General features: G+C 47.8%; 2 protein-coding genes across 3 annotated transcripts in view; one reads left to right on the top strand and one right to left on the bottom strand.

The window, feature by feature from the left end:
- Positions 1–2,435: 2,435 nt before the first annotated feature.
- Positions 2,436–10,089, bottom strand: OSR2 (odd-skipped related transciption factor 2). 2 transcript variants are annotated; one of them, XM_012000014.1, is made up of 4 exons: positions 9,670–10,089; positions 4,924–5,692; positions 3,782–3,881; positions 2,436–3,014 (listed from the first exon to the last, which is right to left on the bottom strand). In XM_012000014.1, the coding sequence occupies exons 2-4, from the start codon at positions 5,577–5,579 to the stop codon at positions 2,832–2,834; spliced, it is 939 nt and encodes a 312-aa protein (XP_011855404.1). In that variant the 5' UTR covers positions 5,580–5,692; positions 9,670–10,089; the 3' UTR covers positions 2,436–2,831. The 2 variants fall into 2 exon arrangements, with proteins under 2 accessions (XP_011855404.1, XP_011855405.1); XM_012000015.1 differs by having other exon boundaries at positions 2,436–2,932.
- A 1,089-nt stretch (positions 10,090–11,178) lies between these two features.
- The window catches only part of STK3 (serine/threonine kinase 3), a 485,544-nt gene continuing 474,071 nt past the window's right edge, over positions 11,179–22,651 (top strand). Inside the window, exon 1 of the mRNA XM_012000011.1 lies at positions 11,179–12,103. The gene's annotated coding sequence lies outside the window, so the exon portion shown is untranslated. The remainder of the gene's footprint in view (positions 12,104–22,651) is intronic.

Below are 22,651 nucleotides of genomic sequence, written 5' to 3'. Positions count from 1 at the left end.
ATTAGGCATTCGAGACCAGCCTGGCCAACATGGTAAAACCCTGTCTCTACGAAAAATACAAAAATTAGCCAGGCATGGTGGTGGATGCCTGTAATCCCAGCTACTTGGGAGGCTGAGGCAAGAGAATAATTTAGAACCCAGTGGGTGGAGGTTGCAGTGAGCCAAGATTGTGCCACTGCACTCCAGACTGGGCAATGAGTGAGACTTTGTCTTAAAAATAAAAATAAAAATAAAAAGTTCACCTAAGATCATGAAGCGTATGTAGAAAACGTCTACCCTGACAGAAGTTAGATCCTTTCTGAGCCTAGACGAATGCTGGATTTAAGTGTCTAGATTGAGGGTGTTAAATTAGCCCTATCGTAGGTTTTTAAATTACCTAAGTAGCCAAGATTCCAAAAATGTGTCACTGGATATAGAAAGGCAGAAACTGATCGAGAAAATCAGTGGAATTTAGCACAGGGCTTGGCACATGAAAAGCATAAAATAAGCATTTATTAAATTAATGAGTAAATAAATTAATTATGAATAAATTAACCTTAACTTTTAAAGTAGTTTGTGTATCAGATGGGGAACTGCTTTCTCCACTTTCTCCTCTCTTCTTCCTCTTTCCCTTCTGATTCTCATTTCTTCAAATAAAATAAATGGAGAGGAACAGTTTTCTGGTTATACCTATCTATATATTCCTGTAATAGGGACTTCAAGGATATGCCTGTAGCTTGATAGCGAACAAGGGTCATTCTTTGATAATTGGACTGAACCCTGTGCAATGGAACTGTGACACTTGTAGTCAGTAGGGGTGGGTGGGGCTGTGAGATTGACTATGTAGAAAAAGCCTGCAGGATTAGGGGGGCTTTAGGGACAGTCAATGTTAACTCTGCCCTAAAGTATTCAAATCTTCTGTACCAACGTGGGCAGGATCTTGAGAGAGGAGATGGCAGGGAGGTCACTGAGTTAATTCTGTACAAACAAAAGAAAGCAAACAGCTGTTTCATTCCTCTAAATAACACAGGCACATGCACTCCATACTCCATCCCTGCCCCTACTCCTCAGGAAGACTTTGGGCTCATCCCATGCTGGGGAATGCATTTGTGTGAGCATTAGGCACACAGGCTGGTGACTGGACACTTTGTTGGAGAGAATTAATTTCTGGTGAGAGATAAACATGACTTCTAGCCTGCTCCCCTGAAAACAGAGGAAGGAATTAGTCAGGAACACTTTTTGAAACCTCTTAGTAGGTTGTATTGAACAAGGTACTGTTGAGAAATTTTGAGTCTAGTCTTCAAGTCTCTATCTACTTTTCTGGAAGATTCTAAGGTAAAAACATAGGGCATGTTGCTTGGAATCACCCTGAAAGTGAAACATGCCATCCCCACACAAATACACAAATTTTTTAAACATCTGATAATGCCTTGTTTAACCTGTTGTTCCATATTAAACAGTTTGTGAGAGCCTACTGGGCCACAGGTTCCTCTGTCATTCCCCCTTTAAGTTAAATCACTTTCCTTCCAGTCTCTGCATAGTACTACTCTTTATCTCCTTCCAAAGCCCTCCACTCAAATCCTACACTATACTTCAGGGTTGTCACTACACTAGAGTCATGTTCCCCGGGAACCATTTAGGAAAGGTTGAAATGCCTCAGAAGGTGACTACATGTTTGTCATGAGCTCTATACATGGAGTAACCTGCACTTCTGGCATTTTCCCAGGGACAAAGACCAACCAGTGGTGGAAACCTCACTGGTAGCCTAACTCAGTTTGCTTTGCAGAAAAATCCTAACCTTCTAGAAGAAAGGATCCCCACCCTTGGAAAGAAATATTTTGTGAACATAGCTAACTGGTTTCTCCTTTCTCCTCTTCTCTCCCGTCTTCTTGAAGATTGTATCTTCCTGTACTCTTCTGTAGGATTTTAGACTTCCCTCCTGAAGGCAGGATAAAGTTTCTGTCTATAGTGATAAATCATAGTGTTCAAAGTCTAATGGTAAGAGAAGTTACCCATCATAAATTGTGACAATAGGCCAAGGACTTTTCAAAAATGAAGTGGTAAGAAGCTCCCACCTCTTCTATGCTTCCTGCTTCTTCCCATCCTGTGCTTTCAAGTGGGACAACCATGGAAGTTGCATGTTATATTAAGATATTACATTTATCTGAGGGAATAATACACAAGTAATTGAAATAAACAAAAGGGGATAAAACCTCAGGGGCATCAATGTTTTAATATCTTTGCAAAACAAAGAAACAGCCCAATTGTCTAATTCCAAAATGCCACTGTATAAAAAGGGAAGGGCTGAAGTTGCAGATTGAGAATTCTGAGAAATCCTATTTTTTTAAACTTAGGGATAAAGAATGCCCTTCAGTATTGAATTGTATAGAGAAGGCTCACTCTTCCAGAATCTAGAGGAAAAACAGAATTTAAATAGCAAGACACCTTTGCAGGAGTGTTGAAACAAACAAGAAAAAGTTTTATTTTGAAAATACAGTCTTTAAAGATAAAATTTGGCTTCCATTTTCCATATCTAGGCGCATCCAACAAGATCCAAAAACAAACAAAACAACAAAACAAAGACCCACAACATTATGTACAGAGCTCTAAAATGAGCTGTGAATATCTACAAAAAACTAGCATATACTCTTTGTGAAGGGATGTAGTGTGTGGCTTTCTACAGTTCTCAGTCCCCCAGAAGAAGAGTTAACTCCCTGGAGCTGCAGGTGCGGTTGCAGCAAGGGAAGAGCTGGGGTCAGTGAATGGCTAGGGGTGCGACCCCCCGGGAAGGAGACGTGGAGAGGTGTCGGGGGAGGGGAGCAGCGGCGGCACGGGACAGATCCTGGGCTTCTCTAGAAGTCCTGCCGCGGGGTGTGAGTCAGGCTGTGCCGCCGCAGATCACAGTTTCGCCTGAACACTTTGCCGCACTGCTCGCAGCTGTAGGGCTTGATGTCTGTATGGGTGAGAAGGTGAGTTTTCAGATTACTTCTCTGATTAAAGGTTCTTCCACATGTGGGACATTTGTGTGGAGATTCCTGTTCAGATGTGAAGCAAGCAAAGGATTAATCCTTCACACCACCACTGCACCCTTTTCAATAGTTTCTGTCTTATCGGTATCACAAGCGTTAACATAACACTCGCATGACAACAAAAGAGGGGACTTGCAGGAACAAATCTGTGCTCCTAATCCTCCAATCATGAAAACACACGTGCAGGCATACACAGAGGCCCGATTACACTGATAACTTCGGAGGTAGACCCGCGGCCACCTCGGTGGGCTTTGTGATTTCCAGCTCTTCACATTTCATCACCATGTCATAGGCAGGAAAAGGAGGAAGGAAAAACTCTAATCCTCTCTTAAGGAACAACATTCTCCTGGGTAATAAGGCTCCTCTTTGCTGGAAAACTAAACTATTCCTCAATGTCCTGAAAGGTACAAATTATGAGGCCCCTGGGAAAGAGAACGTATGGGATTTCACTATGCCTCCATTATCAAAATTACCTTTATTTCCTCCTAAACACGAAAGCTTTAAATGCAGGGCAGATTGGATGAAAAAAATTCTAAAATTAGGGTTTATGATAATCAAAGTGGCCTGTTTTTTAAGAAAAATATAAAAATGCTTTATGTTAAATAAGATTAATTTTATATATTAAAAAAAATCAAGAGTGTTGCTTTTCCCCACCTAGAGAACTAATCTAAACAGAGCCTTTTACGAGAAAGAGTCTGCCACTGAACACCTTTTGCAAAGCAGTAATGATAAAATGAACCAGCCACTGTTTTTAAACAAGAAAACAAACTTACCTGCATGTGTAAAGTTTTGTGAACTGCTAGAGTTCTAGACTGACAAAATCCTTTCCCACACTCCTGACATTTGAAGGGTTTTTCTTTGGAATGGATATACCTGAAAATTAATATAAGGTTTCATTGAAATAACTTTGCCCCATGATGGAGAGTTACTTTTAGCAATTACTTAAAAGGAAGTCACGGAAGAACAAAAGAAACAAGATTTCCATTTATGTTTTTAGATTTTTTTTTTCCTGTGTAATTCTGTTTATGGTTAATCTCAACAAATAGCTTCTCTTCAAAATGTTCACTGGCCTGCGGGTTTTATCTACACTTGATCGCCCTCTCTGGTGTTTTCTGGAGCTCAAAACCCCGCTGAACGGGCCTTTCTTGGCCTCCATGGTTTTCTCTGGGATTTAAATTGGCCAAATCAGGATGTAAGGCAAAGCTGAGTTTAGAGGTGCTAATTTTAGTGAATCCCTTAACGGCCTCGGAGGATGGGTACAGAAGTCTCATCTCTGGGGAACAGCAGGTAGAGTCCAGAAAAGATACCCCTAAAAAGGTCTCCCCAACTCCTGAGAAGTTTTTACCCAAGGATAACACTTACATTATTGTATGTCTTCAATTGCCTTGTATTAATGCAGAGTTTAAGGTCGTGGAAGGCAGGTGGGAGTTGTTTGTAAATTCGGTGACCGCAAGACCCCCCCCCCACACACACACACACACAAATACAGCTTAAAAGAAAGGTCCCCATGGCAGGCTCTGGGGTGCACCTAGGTGGGAGGCGAGGGGCGAAACCCAACAGAAGTAGCCCGATTGCAGGCAGGACCGGCACCCCAGGGTCCCTCGGTTCTTCTGCACCACTCCTCACCGCACCGGGAAGAGACAGGATAACCATCCCAGGACTAAGGCTAATGAATTGTTCCTGTCCAAGGCTGAGGAAAGGCCCTCCCTCATCCCAAACAAGAACATAGCAGGAGCCGCTGGTGGGGAAGAAAGAGTAGATGTTGGGAGTTAGCTGAACCGGGCTGGGGAGCGTGATTGAGGGTGTATTTTAGATCACAGGGGATTATAAAGACACTTGGGATGTATATCAGGACTCGGTGTGTCCAGAACAAATTCGCTTTCCCTCTCCCGGCCATCCTCCTTGCCCGCCTCACCTGTGATCCCGCAGGTGATCTTGCCTCCGGAAGGCCTTGTGGCAGATGTCACACGTGTACGGCCTCTCGTCCGTGTGGGTCCTCTCATGGATGAGCAAATTGTAGGATTTGGTAAAGTGTCTGCCGCAAAACTTGCAGATAAACTCTTTTTTCGTTTTGGATGGCAACCTTCCTCGAGAGGGCTTTCTGTCCGGAGTCAATTTACTGAGGCCCGAGATGGGGCTACCCAGCCCCGGACTCAGCTTGGTTAGGTCTCCCATCTTAGGTGGATCTTCTTGCGTGGCAGCCACCGCCAAATTGGCAAAGTCAAAACGGGGCCGGTCTTTGTGCAGGGCTGGGAGGACATGGGCAATGGCCCCCTGCTTGGGGTGGAATAGGTGGGTGGTAAAAGGCAGGGCCGGGAAGGGGAAGCGCGCGTCCACGAGGCCCTGCGCCGCCGCCATCTCCGTGATGGTGGAGCGGGTGATCTCGTGCACATTGGGATACCCCAGCGTCCAGTGGTTCATGTGCATGGTCTGTACCGCGCTGAGACCGTACAGGCCCTGCAGGTGGTCCACTGTGGCCGGGAAAGTATTCACGGCCTGCAGGAAGGAGTAATTGGTGAGCTGCAGCGACGGGTGAAGCGGGATGGGCGCTGGCAGGGCCTTGCTCCCCATTTTCCGGGATGCTGGGGGGCTGAGGGGACCACCCCTTTCTTCCAGGAATCAGAGGCAGGAGTGCGTGGGGCTCCGACAAAAACTCAGTGAGACAACAGCACGTAGAGAAAGCCCTAAAAATGGCAGGGAAGAGAGGGAGAGACCATGACTATAATCCAAGGTTGCTCCTTCTGCCCTCTGGCACTCACACAGGTTACCACACTCACCCAAGTCTCCCTCCCCACCTGACTCCAAGACCCCCGAAAGAAGCCGTGAGGGGACCTCGTGGCACCTGCTCAAGTCCGCATGCAGATCAGCCCTGGGCCAGAGCAAGAAATGTTCCACTGGAAAGCGGGCGCCCAAAGGAAGGAAGGTCGGATTCAGACTCTGGACAGATACAGATCGGTCCCGGGAAAACGAAAGGCGGACAGCGGGGCAGCACCCAGCCCAACCCAGCCCGCCTTCCCCAAGCCCGTCAGGTGAAGCTCAGTCAACCACAACGCCAAAGCCGGCAGGCCGGGGCGAGCCTCTGTCGCCGCTGCGCCTCGGAGCTCCCGGGAACGGTGGGTTAACGTATGGGTGGTGGGATCCCACGCGCTGCGCTGCTGCCGCGCCCTGCGGCCGCCTTTCCCGCGCTTACCCGGACCGCAAGCCGGCATGCAAGAGCAAAGCCGGTGCGCTTCATCCTTCTGGGCCAGAGGGCCCTGGGAAGGGCTCGCCTCGCCCCGCACTGACCTCGGAGGTTTTCTTTTTCCTTCTCTGCCCTCAGTCCCATTTATCAGCGGTGACGGGCCGCAGGAAAGAAAAGTGACACCTCAGGGGCTGGATTCGGCCTAGAATCGCCCCCTCCTCCTCCAGGGGCTCTCCTCCCAACCCTCCACTAAGATCCCTTCCAGATGGTTCAGGCTCCCAGGGGGTGGAATGGGGGCAGAGAACATCCCTGAGGCTGGAGGAACCCCTTTTCCCAGACTGAGTGCCAAGCTCTCGGGAGGCCTGAGCTGCTTCCCAGTCTGGCACCGAGAAGCGACCCCTGCATCCCTCCACCCGGTAGGCCCCAGGAGACCAGAGAGGAGAGAGAAGACAGGGGAGAGGAGAAAGGAGAGCGCTCCGGGGAGGGAGAGGAAAGGAGCTGCAGCGGAGCCGCAGTAGGCCAAGCACAGGGTGGCCCTGCTGGCCTGCAGGAACCTTGGCCTAGAGGTGAGTGTGGCTGTGCTCCTGCCACCAGGACGCCCGGCCTGGGCCTAAGCAGGGCACTTCCCCTCTCCTCGTGCTCCCAATGGCAACACAGGTCTGATTTCAGATCCAGGTTCCCGGGAGCACCTCACCTACATTCACGGCGGGCCCACATTCTCCCACGGACAGCCCCTTTTTAGAAAGGAGTTCTGCCAGCTCGGGGGACCAGGGCCTTCCCTCTGCCAGCCCCCCAGGTGTAGGAGTCAGAGCTAAGCACCAGTCTGTGCCACCAACCGCCAAGCCTGGCATTTGAACCCAGTGGGAAGGCAGGAGAGAGTCCAGCCTTCCCTTCCCACCCAACCCCTTCCTGCCTCTAAGTTGTCCTCTCCAGCGTGTTGTGAAGTACTGCCTGTGGTTCCATCTGTGAGCAGACTTAGGGGGCTACGCTAACGACAGTGCGTTCTGGCAAGGCAGGATCTGGCTGCCTCTGCGGGGCCCACACCTTCTTCTGTTTGGAAGGGCTCCGGGACAGAGATTTATTAACGAATCCCTTCTGCTTGGTGGTATGCGGTCTGGGAGTTCAGGCTAGGAGTTAATGAGAGGTGTGTAACAGTCAGAGGGTCTCAGTCAGACCATTCAACCGCAACTGCAAACCCCCATTAGTAATCAACTTTCCCACCACAAATCACGATTATTTTTGCTCAGCGGCAACTCTCTTAGGGAGGCAGGAAAAAAGGATTCTACTAACATTCCTGGTAATCTATCTGATTATTTCCCTTTCAATTAAAAATAATAAATTACACCCTTATTTCCCTTTGTATAATGAGGATTTTCCAGAGATCCAAAATATTATTTTTCCCTTCGTGTTGAAAAGCAACCTCTTTCCCGTAGAGAGGAAACCGAAATTATTATTTGGGTGTATTCCCAGACTAGATTTCTTAGAAATAAATACAGGAGGCAAAGCACAACTCCCACCACAGGGTGTATGTGTTGAGGTGGGGAGCGGGTGTGGAGGGGAGCGGTGTCAGCTAAAGTACTGTTGTGACCTGTGATTTCTACTCCAAAGGCACAGCAAACTCCGCCATAAAGGTTACACTGCCACAAAGTTGAGTGCCATCTTCTTTCCCTTTTCTCTGAATGGTTTATAACACAGAAATTAACGACTAGTATATTTCAGGTTCATGTTAGCAAAAAAAAAAAAAAAAAAAGTGCTATTTCATAGTACCTGTTTGTTTTAATTTGCAGAGCATATAGTTTCTTCATAGGGGAAGAGCAAACCATTGGTCCTTTTGAAACCCTTTTAGAAACAACTACCTTAAATATCCACCAATGGCTCTTGCCACAAATAATTAGGAAGGTTAAATTTCCACACTCCCATTGAGTTGCTGGAAATGTATGTCAAAAGAAGTATTTTAAGTGAAGGCAGAGATACTAAAGTACTTTCGTTTTGTCTAGAGCTGAGCCTTGTAGTTCCCACACTCCCTTTCAGGAAATAACAGCGATCTTCTTCTGCTGTCATTTCTCCACCGTCCTGTTTCAGACCACTGGTTACTTTTAATTTTGCAAGGAAATAAACTTAAACCAATGAAAAGGCATAAATATGTTGGTGGAACTGAGGCTATTTTTCTTTCATCAGTCTTCTTCACAGGAATTTCCAGGCATGTGGAGAAATTTTGTAAAATTTAGTTGACTGGCTGTCAACAAGGGAGATGTGTACACACTTAGTTCAGTGAAGCTTTCAAAACATTGGAGAAAAAAGTTAAGAAGTAACTTGATAGGGAGTTTGGCTCTTTGGTAATGGTATTATTACACTGAATTATCTAAAAATAATATACAGTCAGGGTTCATCTGCTAAAACCTGTGCATTGGTATCTGAGAGAAATGACTGATGGTTAGATAGATAGGCTCACTGAAATTCAGCCCAAACCGCAGTAGAATTTTATATAAATTAGAGAGCTATAGACTAAGTAGATCAAAGATCATTAAAAAGAAAAAAATTGTTTAAGGACAGATTGTGAGGGCCAGACTGTATCAGGTGAATAGAGAAACGGCTGCGAATTTCCTGCCCCTTCAGAGCGCCTCTGCCTTCCCAAGGAGTTAATTAAATTAAGATGCCTTCCGCATAATCTGGGTTCTGTTTCTCTCTGCTCCCCTTGCTCCCCCTGCGTGAGTAATTTTCTTGTTCTGCTCAGGACTGCAGTTTGTTTAGCAGAGAAAGTGGCTGTCTGCGCCCTTTCGCTTTGGGAAACGCCAGCCCCCTTTTGTTCTCTGCTAACAGGTAGGAAGACAGATCGGGGCTCCCTCCACAAACACCTTTTCCTCGCTCCTTCTTTGTACAACTGCAACTCCTTTCTCACTTGCCATTTCTCGGGAATCCGAGTGTTTAAGCCCCCGGGGAGTTTGCTTTTGGCCCCCCCTCAGTCAGGACTGGAAGGTGGGAGGAAAATTTAAAAGCCAGCACAAGGTTGACAAATTACCGAGAACTGAACTATTTCCCTCTTGAAATGCGCCTTCAGCGTCGCTGGCTGGGCAGGCACCGGGTGTCCGGGCCCGTCCACGCTGCGCTGCCGCGGCTGCCCCGGGACGAGTCGACCAGGGCTTGCTAGGACAGGGGCAGAAACACCATGGGGTTGTGGGGTTTGATCTCAGTGTACGTCGATCGGCTTTTATAAGAAGTCTTGCCGACCGCTTAGATTAAATATACCAAAACAAAACTAAGAAACCATATGTAGAAGTGTGTGTGGCTGGGTGTTAGCTGGGAGTTGCATGCCAGGGACCCAAGGAAGTGAGAAATACAGTGCCCTGGGATTGCATCCCCATGATCTATTTTCACATCTAAACTTGGGGCACACCAGACCGAGAATCTGAACGCCTCTTGCACCCCCAAACCCTTCCTTCCAAAGGGCGGCTACAGCCCCTTTCCAGGGCGGACACTCACCTCCTGCAGAAAGGTCTGCCTGCTCAGCAGCGCTCAAACCCGGTCCAGGCAGCGAGGCGCACAGTTTGGAAAGGTCATTGAGTCCACGCCTGGCAAACTTTTTTTTCCGCGCGGAGTCGCAGGAGTCGCGGACATGATCTGGAGGACGCGAGCAGCGAAAGCAAGAGCAGATCCACGTCTTCTTCAGAGTCTGTGGACGCGGACTGTGTAAAGACTCGGGGTGCTTGGGGCAGGCGTTCAGCGCTGGCCCAGAACCTCGCTGTTTCGCGAACCTCTCGCTGCCGACTCCAGCTGAGGTCGGAGCCCACAGCCTTGCAGGGCCATCACCCTCCAGCAGCAGGCACGCCGAGCTCCGTCCCCGCCCGCGTCCCTCCCCAGGCTGCCCCAGGCCGGGAGTCTTGGGCTTTAGTAGCGGCCCCGCCTCCCCTTCGGGCGGGCGTCCCGCCGCCGAGCGGGGCCCTCAGCGCCCTGGCTCCGCCTTCGCGCCCGGCGTCTGCTAATGGTCCACTCTGTTTACTTGTGTTTGGATAGCAACTGAGCCTTAAAGGCACAGGTTTGCTCGAGGTTTCCCTCGAGCAGCCGTAGGTGACTCAGTTCAAAACTCACATACAAACACAATGCCCACCCCCTTTCTTCTCGTTGCCACTTTTCCTTATACTATTAGAAACTCAACAACTGCTTCTCTGCCTCTCAAAGACCCTGCAGAGAATCCCAAAGGGCATTTAGTAATTTTATTTGGTGCGCTCGCCGGCTTCATTTGCACATCTTAACACGTTCAATACAACTACCTTCACCGTAGAGTAAAATAAATCAGTTCTAGACTGTATTCTCCAGCATAAATCACTCTTTCCCCAATTTTGAACAGCTTTGTACATACTTTTGGTCAATTATGACTACATGTGTAGTCTGCTTTCGCCTGCTGTTTTCTAAACGAAGTTTGTTTACAGAGGTGGCAATTGACTAATTTAGTAATTATTGCAAAGACGCGTGGAATGCCCCAGGAGAAATTTCTTCCAATATTTAAGCTTTAATCGGCAAATGTTCATTTCTTACGCAGTAAACCAACTTGGTTAAAAGAGTGGGCATCTGCAACCCATTGGCAAACAATAAAGAATCCATCTGGAATGGGTGAAGAACATTTTTAAAATTTAGGAAAATGCGATTCTAGTTTTTCAAAACATTTACATCGTCATTCCCAGGAAAAATTGAGTCCATTGTTCAGTCGCCAGGAAAGTTAATCGAATTCAAAGTGCAGTGATACATTTTTCAGGTTCTTCTAAAGGTTTGGTCTTGTGTGAGTGTAACTGCAAAAAGCACTTCAACCACTCTGGAATAGGGGTGACAGAGTGACAGGAAGGGAATGATACACACCCATTTTAAGCAGCTTCTTTTCAGATGTGATTTGCGTGATCAACACTAAGCAAAAACGCCCTTCGTCCCAGACGAGTTGCCAGAGGGGATTTGCGTTAGCCCAGGCAAGACCGCACTTAGAGGAGGTAGATCTTCAACCAAGAGGCTGTACAATTCAAAAGTCTTCCGTCGAAAGATGGTTTTGGATGGGACTCCCCAAAGGACAATTTAAAAAACTCAATCGTGCGGGGAAGTAGACAAATATAAGCAGAGGCTAAAAACTGTCAAAAGGTTAAGCAGTAATTGGGGAGTCAGGCAGAAGCTCCCAGATACTATTTTATTAAGATAAAATTCTTTCTATTTTATTTATGCCGAGGTGGAGAGAATTTTTCGTTCCTTTGGTAAAACATAACAGGGGTCGCAGATCTTTTTTTCTATCTTTCCAATTTTAAGTTCGCAAAGATTAAAAAGTGAGCTTAAAACGGAGATCCGAGTGTTTAATATCCTGCAGTACTTAACTGCTTCAAAGTAGATTTGACACACAGAATGGAAGCAGCAGAATGCCTAAGCATTCAGATTTTTTTTTTTTTTCACATTTTCCCTAGTGGGTCCCATAGGGGTGCTTTCATTTTAGAGCTCAGTCCTGAGCCTCAGCTGCGGGGCGCCTGTGGTCCTCTCCCTCCAACTGCCTCATTCCTCCCGCATCTTTTCTCAATTTGGGAGATTTGGAGGGAGCTTTCTCTTCTTTCAGACTCCCCAAGTCTCCCACTCACGGGGTGGTGACCTGAAGAGCGTTCCTAAGCTTCACACTTCCTTTTCATCAAAGGGGAGGCAACTCCCCAGCAGCGGGCTTCACACCTTTCCCGCCCTTAAGTATGTGTACGTTGGGTGCGGAACCGTTTGGTTTTCCCGAGGGGTAGGCAGAATTTGCAACCACCCACGAGCTGCTCCCTCTTTCCGCAAACCTCCTAACCCCGGGGTTTTTCCATAAATGTGTTTACTTCGTCCACTCCAGCCTGCGAAGTTCCAAAATGGAGTCTGGGCCACGCCGGCGTTCTGGGCACGACTGCGGTCGCTTGGAAAGGTAGGGAAGAGTCGGCGAGCTCCAGCTTTGGGGGATGCCGCGTGGCCCGGCCGCGCCTAGGCTGCCTGCTGGCCCTGCAGCCTCGATGGGCAGGTGCGCGCCGGACGCGGGGAGCGGCCCGGAGGCTGAGCGCAGCGCAGCACTGTCCACGGGCCTTCCTGGGCCACCTCTGCGCCCACCGCGGGCTGACCCTTGCGTTTCTCCAGGCTCAGACCCAGCCAGCCGCTCATCCCGGCCAGCGTCTAGGGCGCAGGCATTGCGGAGCCCACCCAAGAGCAGGTCACCGGCCAGGCTCTCCGCCCGCCCCCAGCAGCCCCCGGCGCAGAAAGGCCACCTGGCCCACGGGCGAGTTGTGGGTTTCGGGTGTGCGGAGAGGGAAGTCCCGGAGTCTGCAGTGGCCCAGCTGTGCCCCGGGGACTGTCTCCGCCGAGCAGTTTCATTCCCGCCGCGGCCCCGGGGACCTGAGCTGCTGGCTCGCTCTGAAATTTCCGCTGACCCGGTAGTCTGCTGTCCTCGCGGCTCTGGGCTTTCGACACCAAGGACTCTCTCAGGGAAATGGCTAACTGACGAGGGGCGCGAGCAGCGGTTGTCTGAACCCCAACCGCTGCAAGTTTACGCCCCGGGAGACCGGGATGAAGGCCAGGGAGAGGAAACGCGGAGGAGGTGGAGGAGGAGGGGGCGCGCAGCCCAGGCCCCTGCCCCTGGCCCACCCAGGAGGCTCTGCCAGCTAAGCAGCGAGCAGGTGTCAGACACAGACTTCCCTGGAGTTGACTCTCAGGCTCTCCCACTCGAACCGCTCGCCTCTGCCACTCGGACTCGGATCCTAGAAACTTTTAATCTTTCAAGAATACAATATGGAAACCTTATCTTTTTCCAAGGATCCCAGTCACTACCCCCGGGGACTCGCCTCCCTTCTCCTCAGCCTTCCACTGCCTCTGCGAGGCGGGGACCTTTTGCATTTGAACTTCCCGCACTATTGGCCGTTTTTCGCCATAGCCTGGAGGAGTAGGGAGCTCGGCTCTGCTCGGGGTGCGTGCACCCTGGCCCCGGAGTAGCAAGGACGCCTGGGGAACCCAGAGGAGGATTGCGTGTACTAGGCCGAGTTGAGGGTGCGGAGACAGGGGCAAAAAGCTAAGTATTTTATCTTTAAAACAGCGCGTCAGCGCCCGCGCTCTCTGCAGGGCTGAGGTGGAAAAGCGCAGCCGCGGGCTGTAGTCAGCCGCCGGCGGGAAGGGCCGCAGCGCCCCCTGGAGGCACTGGCCGAGCTCTGCGTGGCGCGGGCTGAGGGGGCGGCCACCCCCGTGGCCGGCTCCTCTGCTTCAGGGCTTGGCCATCAGCTGGCCCGCCCGCCCCGCGGCTCTCTGTACCTGAGCTCGAGCTCCCTTGCTGCAGAGAAAGAGTCGTGTATGCTGCAGGGGTCCTGTGGAGAGGGCCTGGGCCTATTATCGGGATTAATAGGCTTCTCCACACCCACCGTCGGGTCCTTTGTGGAAGCCCCACAAGGTGCCCCCCACCCCCAGAGACTTTTCTCCTGATGGGTTTCTGAGACGGATTTTTCGGACCCACGACGCCACTCCGGGCTGCCCTGACTTCCCCAGAGGAGGGGAAAGACACCAGTTCTGACCCCAGCGCAGGGAGTTCGCAGGCGGTCCCGTGCCCCAGATTCCAAGGCCGGGGACCTTGTCCCGGCGGGAGATGCAGAGGCGTTTCCCAGGGGACCGCGTGCAGACAGGCTGCCCCACTCCCACGGATCGCGCGGGGGCCTTCCCGGGTCTGCAGGAGCTGAGGGTCGCTCCTCACTCCAGGAACCCCGCCACCCCGAGTCGGGCCAGGCCAGGCAGCCTCAGGCACTCTTCCGGCCACCAGCCTGCGAGGCACTGAGTCACAGGGAAGGGGAGCTCTGTGGGAACGCCGAGCACGGGGTCGCAGGGCAAGTTGCGTGGCCGTGGCCCGGGTGGTCTAGCCTGGGGACAGAAATTTCCTTGAGCCCAGTTCCAGCCCGGGTTTGGATCTCCCAGGTGAGGCTCTCGGCTGCCGCAGCGGTGGATCCCAGAGCTGGCGCAAGGCCACCCAGGCCACCGTCAGCCCCTCGCTAGTCGCGAGATGCCTCCGCGACCCTGGAGCGTGAGGATGGTCCCGGGGCAGGAGCGAGCGGAGGGGCGCTGGATACCGCTCGGGCTCCGCGGTCTCCAGGCCCGCGCCGCACGCCGAGGTGGGTAGGAGCGGGCTCCCGGGGCGCGCGGGCAGAGAGTGTGTTTTCGTCTTCCGGTGACTCCAGGGAAGGGGATCTGCTGCAGTTTGCCTAGTCGGAGAGAGCCGGCCAACGCCCATGATCCTGCGTCCAGGGCTGCTTGGAATTCATGGTGCTTTTCGAACCGAGCGCCTCAGTGTCCGTGACAAGGAAGACATATCGCAGCGAAGGACAGGCCCCAGACACATCCGGGGAGGGGGGGGGCTCTCCGCACGGGACCTCTCTGGGAAGGCCCCAGCCGCCGAGGGCGGGACTGGCCCGGCTGTTGTGCTCAATCTGGGTAGACGATGGATGACAGAAAAGAACATCCTGGGAAAAGACTAGGGCACGGTCAGCAAACCTATATTTTTGTTAGGCTTTCATGTTGTGTGTGTTTTTCAACACACTTGCCAAAGCTTAAACGTTGGGAAAATTCAAACGGAAATCTTGATTTCCGATGACCTCCGTTCCTACGCGGCAGTGAGTTGGCTGGAGCTGAGCAGCTCTACCCTCCCGTCTCCGGACTTGTTTTTAAAAGGTCAGCTGAAGATTGCCTTGGACGTTCCATTTCCCGCTGCAGATTTCGTTTCCCCAGGACGCTGGGATAGGTCCGAGTTACCCTCTAGAGCAGCGGTTTTTAAAGTGTGGTCCAACAGCATTCGAATCATCTGGAACTTGTTAGAAATGCAAACTCTCTGGCCTCACCTACTAAGTCAGAAACTGGGAGTGGGGCCTGGCAATCTGTGTTTTGAGCAAGCCCTCCAGGTGATTCTGATGCATGACAAAGTTTGAGAACCACTAACCTAGATCAAATTGACATTGGGGACCATTGCAGGCGGGCGCGATTTATCTTTCTCACGCATGCTCTCTCTCCCGCTCCGTTCCTACCTCTTCTTTCTTCCTTCACTCGAGAGAATGCACGCATAAACGCATCTGCTTTAGGCAGCTTATTCATTCATTCACTCCCTCATTTATTTCTCATTCATAAGACTTTCCAAGGGCACCTTCAAGTACTTGGAAACGTGCTGAGGATACCTAGGGGAACAAGGCTCTACGCCTCCCCGCAAGGAGTCAGCATAAGACGGTGGGGAGAGCAATGGAGAGAAAGTGCGGGTGCCTTCTTTCACGGCCAGTTGTTGTTATTAGTATTATCTAAGACTAGATCTGACTGGTTTCAGGAAATGTCGCACCTCATTTTACAGTTTCTAACCATTTGTAACACTTGCCTGCCTTCCTTGTCCGTGCCGATGTCATTCTCTTATTTTCATCACATTTTAGGGACCTTTCTGTGTGTCTACTGCACACACTTCCACACACATCTTGACACACTTGACCCACACCTTGCCAACCCTCCCTGTAATAGGTCAGAGTGGCACTAGGGGTAAGAGAGTGTCACGATCCGAGGGACCATGGGTGGGCCAGGGTTCAGAGTCTCTGTGCCCCTGGATTACCCTGAGGCTGGACAGGAGGGTCTGAGGACAACTGGAACTGACTCACATGTTCCCCTCACCCACTTGGTGCACACCGGCTCCCACCCTACTTCCTGCTGCCCCAGTCTGCCTAGCTATCCACCTTCAAGTGCATCCAGCATTGGAGTCCTGATTTGTCACCTTAAGGTGGAATCAAGTCCCTTTGCTTTTCTCTAGGGAGTACAAAATAGTCTCCCTTCTCCCCCAACTAAAAATTTGAATGACACTGGCACTTTCTAGTCTTCTTATGCCAAGTCAACTTCCCTTATGATTGTTCACTTTGCACTTTCTCTCTAGGACCTTCACTTGAATTTCCATCCTTAGGCAGTCAAAAAATCGCCTCCACTGGACCATTTGCTTCTCTCCAGGATTTTCTAGTTTTGGACAGTGAACAATAGAAGGCACTTTGTCTCCCCCAAATCTCATCTAACTAGAAGCCTCTTGTCATCTATTTTCAAGTTGGGTTTTTTTTAAGCTTTAATTTTAGTGAGTCAGTGCAGGAAAGCCACTGAAAATGCATACAAACAAAAATGAATTTTCGTACTGACCATAGTCATAAATTGTACAAAAGTATTCATCATCTTCACTTTGACAAAGGGTTGCTATTTCCAAATGACCTTTTCTTATGGGGACTCTCAAAATATAAGCTATTACAGTGGTCAGGAATGTGGTAATTTCTTTACTACCAGTGATTCTATTTCTTAACAGAATTTTGCTTCCCAGTGCAGATGGTTTGATATAGTAACATTCGAAGCAGCCAGCCCTTAGGAAATGCCAAGGCCAATATTTGAATGCAGATACAAGTTTTAACAAAGAAAAATGTAGTATATGCTTGTAGCTGTTTGCCTCTGAATATTCCCCTGGAGGGTTAATATAGTATTCTTGAATCTAATCCAAGTCAAGCCAACTCTAAAAATCCTGTGAAGTACCAACTCATAAGGCACATACAATTCCTTTCAACAATTTTCTTGAGTGTCTACTATGTACCAGGTATGAGGCAATTGTGTTATTGTTTGAAGCCTTGAACTTTCATCCTGACTTGGGGGTGGAAGTGAGGACAAGGAAGGTGGAATTTTAAGGTTGGATCCCCTTGGTTTAGTTAAATTTTAAAGTATTTGTACTTAATGGCAATCTTTAAAACATTTATTGAATTCTCTATTACATTTTTAGTCATTTTTATAAGTCAAGAAGAGAAAATAAATGTTTAAGTCAGTCCATTTATTAGAAAGTGAATGCCAGCACAGACTTAACTTCTGGCTTTCCAACTGGAAGACAACATTTTATAATGATGTTATTTCACTTCATGCCAGGTGATAATTTCACTGTAGATTCCCTGTGATTGGTGACCATAGCTCACTCAAACTGATTCTCACTTCCTGACTGTAAGGAGCCACAGAGAAAAAACAAATCATTCTTTTTCTGGCACCCTTGCTGGAGGAGGAGTAAGGGAAGTGGCAGACGGCTAGATTGGCCCCATCCTCATAGTTTTTTGGGAGAATTTGGAGAAGGACCAGCTCAGATCAAAGTTTCAAAGAATCCTGGTCTTACAAGAAGTGATGAGCTCTGTTATCTTTGCCTCTGAGCCCAAAACACAGACAACTTCAATGGATCTGGAGACATACCAGTATGAGAAGCCCCCCTCCACTCTTCACAGTGTCTGCTCACACTGCATGTCTTAGCTGCATACTTCACTTTTCAGTCACCAAACCCCTCTTCCCATGTCCTTTCCCCTATACCCTCCCTGGCCCATGCTTTGCAAGTGGGCTTGCCTCCAGGAATCAAACTGGGTGGATACTATGATGTCAGAACACCAGGCAGCAGCGTTTCTAACGTGTTAGACCACGGTTGTCTTTTTCTTTTTCTGGAAAAGTACACAAAGTGCAAGTTGTCTCCCAGGCCATGAGGCACACATCCAAATGCCCTACGTGGTGGGCCCACCCAGGCCCAGGAGAGTGTGGAGAACAAGTGTGTCATATGGGTGTGTTCACTAGTCCTGCTCCCCCTCTGTCTCATCCTTGACCACATTCTCTTGACAAGCCATATGGCCTGGGAGTGACCTGAAATATATTAAGGGCATTTGGTTTGTAGAACCCTTGCAGAGCAAGGGAGCAATAGCAGGGTGATATTTTAGAGTTGGTAATTCATTTAATATGCATTTATTGAGTATGTTTGGTATGGACGGCCTTGTGGTAGGTACTGGGAATGCAATAATGAGTTTGGAGCTATGGTCTACTGGGAAGATGTACAAGTAAATAGGCAATTACGGTATCGTATGCATCAGAAAACCTGGATCCAAGATCCCTAGTTAATAGCTCTATTATGTTGGGCAAGTCATGTTGCTTGTTGAACCCTCAGTGTCTGAATCTACAAATTAAGGATATTCTGAGGGTTAAATAACATGGATGCAGGCCGGGTGTAGTGGCTCACACCTGTAATCCCAGCACTTTGGGAGGCCAAGATGGGTGGATCACAAGGTCAGGAGATTGAGACCATCCTGGCTAACACGGTGAAACCCTGTCTTTACTAAAAATACAAAAACAAAATTAGCTGGGCGTGGTGGCGGGCGCCTTTAGTCCCAGCTACTCGGGAAGCTGAGGTGGGAGAACGGCGTGAACCCAGGAGGTGGAGCTTGTAGTGAGCCGAGATCACACCACTGCGCTCCAGCCTGGGAGACAGAGTGAGACTCTACCTCAAAAAATAAATAAGTAAGTAAATAAATAAATAAATAAATAAATAAAAATAAAAAATAAAAATAAATCAATAAGTAAATAACATGGATCCATATTAATGCTCTTAGTAGTTACGACTTTTTCTTACCCATTAACATGAACTGACCTTATGTGCACAAAATTATTCCTACTATCCATGTAAGAAGTTGGAGAAGAAACCAAGGGGAAGAAATTTGACTCAATACCTATTATCTGGTTATCAAGAGTATACAAATTAAGCTGTTGCAACAAATGTTAGAGAAAAAGTTATCTGCTTTGACAGTAAGACTTTTATCAAGAGAAAATGTCTACATTTTCATTTTTTACTGAAAAGTAGGAATACAGTACTGTGCATTATATTTTATTATAATCTTGTTTTAGTTGCAATTAGAGGATACATGGAGTGAATCTATAATGAATAGGTTGTTTTAGGCTTCTAAGTTATTATTTTGGATGCTATTCTCTAATGAAATAATGATGCAATTAATTTGGGGATACTACTGATGTATGAGGCCTTGAGGAAGGAGATAGTATTAGAATATAGTTGAGCTGTGTGTATCAGAAAATCCAAACTAACATGGGTTTAAACAACAGAGAGGTTGACTTCTCCCACATAAATATAGACAAGTCAGCGCCAATATGGTGGATAGCTTCTTCATTATCAGGTACTTGGGCTCCTTCTGTCATGTGGTTTCACCAACTTCAAGCCATGATTCTTACTTTATGGTCCAAGATAGCTGCATTCTGACCCATAGCAAGAAGGAAGGCTTGAAGGAGGGCAAGCCCCACGTCTCTAAGGAGACTCCACAGAAACCAGAAGCTAGTCACCAGGCATATCTAGCTGCAAGGGAGGCTGGGAAATGTAGTCTTTACTCTGGGTAGCCATGTGCCCAGCTTAAATTCAGACTTCTATTACTAAAGAAAAGGAGAATGGATGTAGGGAGACAACCAACAGTTTCAGCCACAGGATGTCTAGACCTTGTGCTTTGTTCTTTATATATGTCATCTATTTTTTTTTTTTTTTTTAGACAGAGTCTCGCTCTGTTGCCTAGGCTGGAGTGCAGTGGCATGATCTCAGCTCATTGCAACCTCCACCTCCTGGGTTCAAGCTTATTCTCCTGCCTCAGCCTCCTGGGTAGCTGGGATTACAGGAGTATGCCACCACACCTGGTTGATTTTTGTATTTTTCGTAGAGATAGGGTTTCACCATGTTGGCCAGGCTGGTCTTGAACTCCTGACCTCAGGTGATCCATCCACCTTGGCCTCCCAAAGTGCTGGGATTACAGGCATGAGCCACTATGCCCAGCCTATATATGTCATCTTATATGTGTTGGCACCATAATCACTGTCATTGGTTCTAGATAGTTTTCACTGACACCTTTGCTGCTTTTATGGTTTTAAGCACTATATGCATTGGCAGGATTCTACTTTGGAACCCCTGAGCATATTGCCACTACTTGCCCCTTTTTGTTCACTCTTAGTTGTGGCTGCTGATATGCAGCTTTCTTCTTAGAGTGTGGAGGTGTGAACAGAGAAGGTGGGTCAGACTTGGAAAAAAGAAGTTTCAGGAACCTGGCTGGGGATTGTTGGGGAAGGCCACTAGTACCACATGGCAGCATTTCCTTTGTCAGATATGTACTAGGTGTCAGGTGGGCCTGGTGACTGGGTATTCTGCAGCAGCACTTCATTTTTTCCTTGGAAGATGGAATAGGAAATGAGACAAAACAGTACACACTAGTGGAAAAGTACCTGCATTGAAGCCCTGGATTCTTCCTGGCCCTGTTGCCATGTAAAGCAGACTTGGTCGGCAACTGCTAAAGGCAGGAATGGCCTTTTTATTAATATAACCTCATAGTCAGAGGCTGCAAAAAAAAATGTGCAGCTCAGGTTCCCCAGAGGGGCAGAGTCAAAACTGCAAGCAGACCCCACACACAGCAGGGAAGGCCCTGCTTAGCCAGAGCTCAAGGACAATCTCTACAGATAAGTGTGGAGAGAATTAATTACCATTTAAAATTGTCCTGGCCTGACCTCTCTACCTGGTGGGTTAACTTTGCTTCTGAGCCTTGTCCTGTGTTAATATTTACAGGCTCTATTTTCTCTTCCAAGCCTAGAAGTATATTTAGTGACATAATCTTACAGGTATGGAGGGAAGGTGGCAGGAAGGGCTTAGGGCTCCCCAGTCTCACCTAGAGTTACTCTTCAGGATGCTGCTTGGCTTGATGCAAGTTCGAGTATGGAGGTTATATGCAGGGTGTTGATGCCAATATATGGGGAGAGGGATTCTTTCCTTCCAAAACCATCTGGAGTGACACTGAAGACATACTTATACACAATTTACATGAGCCCCAGGGGCTTCCCATGCCTAAGAGAACTGGCTAGATAGTTCCTATTACACATTTATTTCCTTAAAGGAGATATTTTATATTCTGCCCTGTAATTCAATTCTTTTGACTCCCACTCTGCTAAAACGAAAAAGAACATATAGTCCAAACAATTTTTAAAATCCATTTTCCCCCTCCAAATAGTAAATGTGCACAATTTGTGCAGATTTACACACATCTGTAAGCTATGCCTTGTTTATGCCAGTGCTTACAATATTTTAAAAATAAAGTATAATGTTTTTCAGTCTGTATACAATAGTATTTTCTTTTATCAACTCCCCACATACAAATGTATTTCCCTTTTTTTAGGGTGTTATTTCATGTCTAAATAGTAATGTACACAACTGATATATAGGAGGGACACGGATGTTTTACAACAAACATACCAAAGGATGTAAAATACTCATGCTGACTCTTTAGAATACAATACCTGATAACCTGCAGAGTTAGAAAAGCCCACCTAACTTGGTCTGACCCTATTCTATGTGTTGGAGCTAGAGGATTTAGGATCATGGAATGTAGTTTAGAGACGATATAACCCAGGTCTCTCATTTTACCTATGTGGCCACAGAGGCTCAGGAGGAAAGTAATTTTTCTCAAACTAGCTGTCTTTTCCACAGCACAGACCTGGGGCTCCTGATTTCAAGCAAAAGGCTCTTTCTCTTATGACCAGGTAACAGTCTAGATGGAAGCTGTAATTTGGCACTGGGAAAAAGTGGTGACTTGATTCCAGCAGAGTATTCAGCCATATCAATAGCCTCTGAGTACCAGAATTCCATTCAACCCCAGCTGTCCTCCCAGGGCCTAACTTTTGGAAGTATGGCTGGAGGACCAGGTGCATTGGCCTCACCTAGGGGCTGGTTAGAATTGCAGCAGACCTCCTGAATAAGAATCTGAATTTTAACAAGATAGTTCCCTTGGTGATTTGCCTATAGACTAAATTTGAAAGAACTACTCCAGGCCACTGTGCCTCTACTGCCAGATAATTTCCTTAAAGCCCTTTTAAATCACTTTCCTCTGATTCATTAAACACCTACAATGGCTTCCTATTGCTTATCTCTTCCTATCCAAATGTTTTCGAAAGTCCAGTGTTTATCTACTAAACCTGGGGAGTATTGTTTCCCTGGTCATATACTTGACTTGCTCTAGAGCTAGATCTGGAAATCTAGCTATTGATATTTAAAGACCTCCTCCAATGACTAGCCTTCATGGGTCCTTAAATTGGCTGTTTGAGAACTATTGATCCAAAATGTTGCTTAGGAATAACTAAGAATAGATAAATCTTAGAAAACAGCAAGCACTACTCCCAACTATCTTGTTTTTCTCAGATGCCAAATCATAAAATCTGTTTTCCTACTGATAGTATTTTCTCTTATTTTTTCCCTTTCATTGGCTTCTCACTTGCTCCCAATCTGAGGTGGTAAACGCTACATGATTCCCAAATTATCTCTTCCATTTTCCACTGTTAATTATTGTTACCATCAGGAGTGAACTATCCTGGAGGCGTGTTTAGATCAATTGGAGATCCAGGCATTTGGTTGATCTGGCTTTGATATCTGACTACCAGAATTTATTTGGATTATCTGGTTTACTAACTGCAGGTCTCCACTTACCTCATCATTTCATTAAAGTCCCTCCCAAAATTGTGCTTTGGTTAAAAGGAACAACATTCCTGGAGTGAGAGGGACCATTCATTAGTCAAGGCGAAATCAATTAAGTTCTGTCTTTTAGAGGAAAAGAAAGTATACTTAACCAGCTTT

Source organism: Mandrillus leucophaeus, unplaced genomic scaffold (genome assembly GCF_000951045.1).
Source record: "Mandrillus leucophaeus isolate KB7577 unplaced genomic scaffold, Mleu.le_1.0 Scaffold611, whole genome shotgun sequence".
Classification (NCBI taxonomy): domain Eukaryota; kingdom Metazoa; phylum Chordata; class Mammalia; order Primates; family Cercopithecidae; genus Mandrillus; species Mandrillus leucophaeus.
The sequence above is the reverse complement of the archived record's forward strand: the minus strand, read 5'-3'. Positions and strand labels throughout refer to the sequence as shown.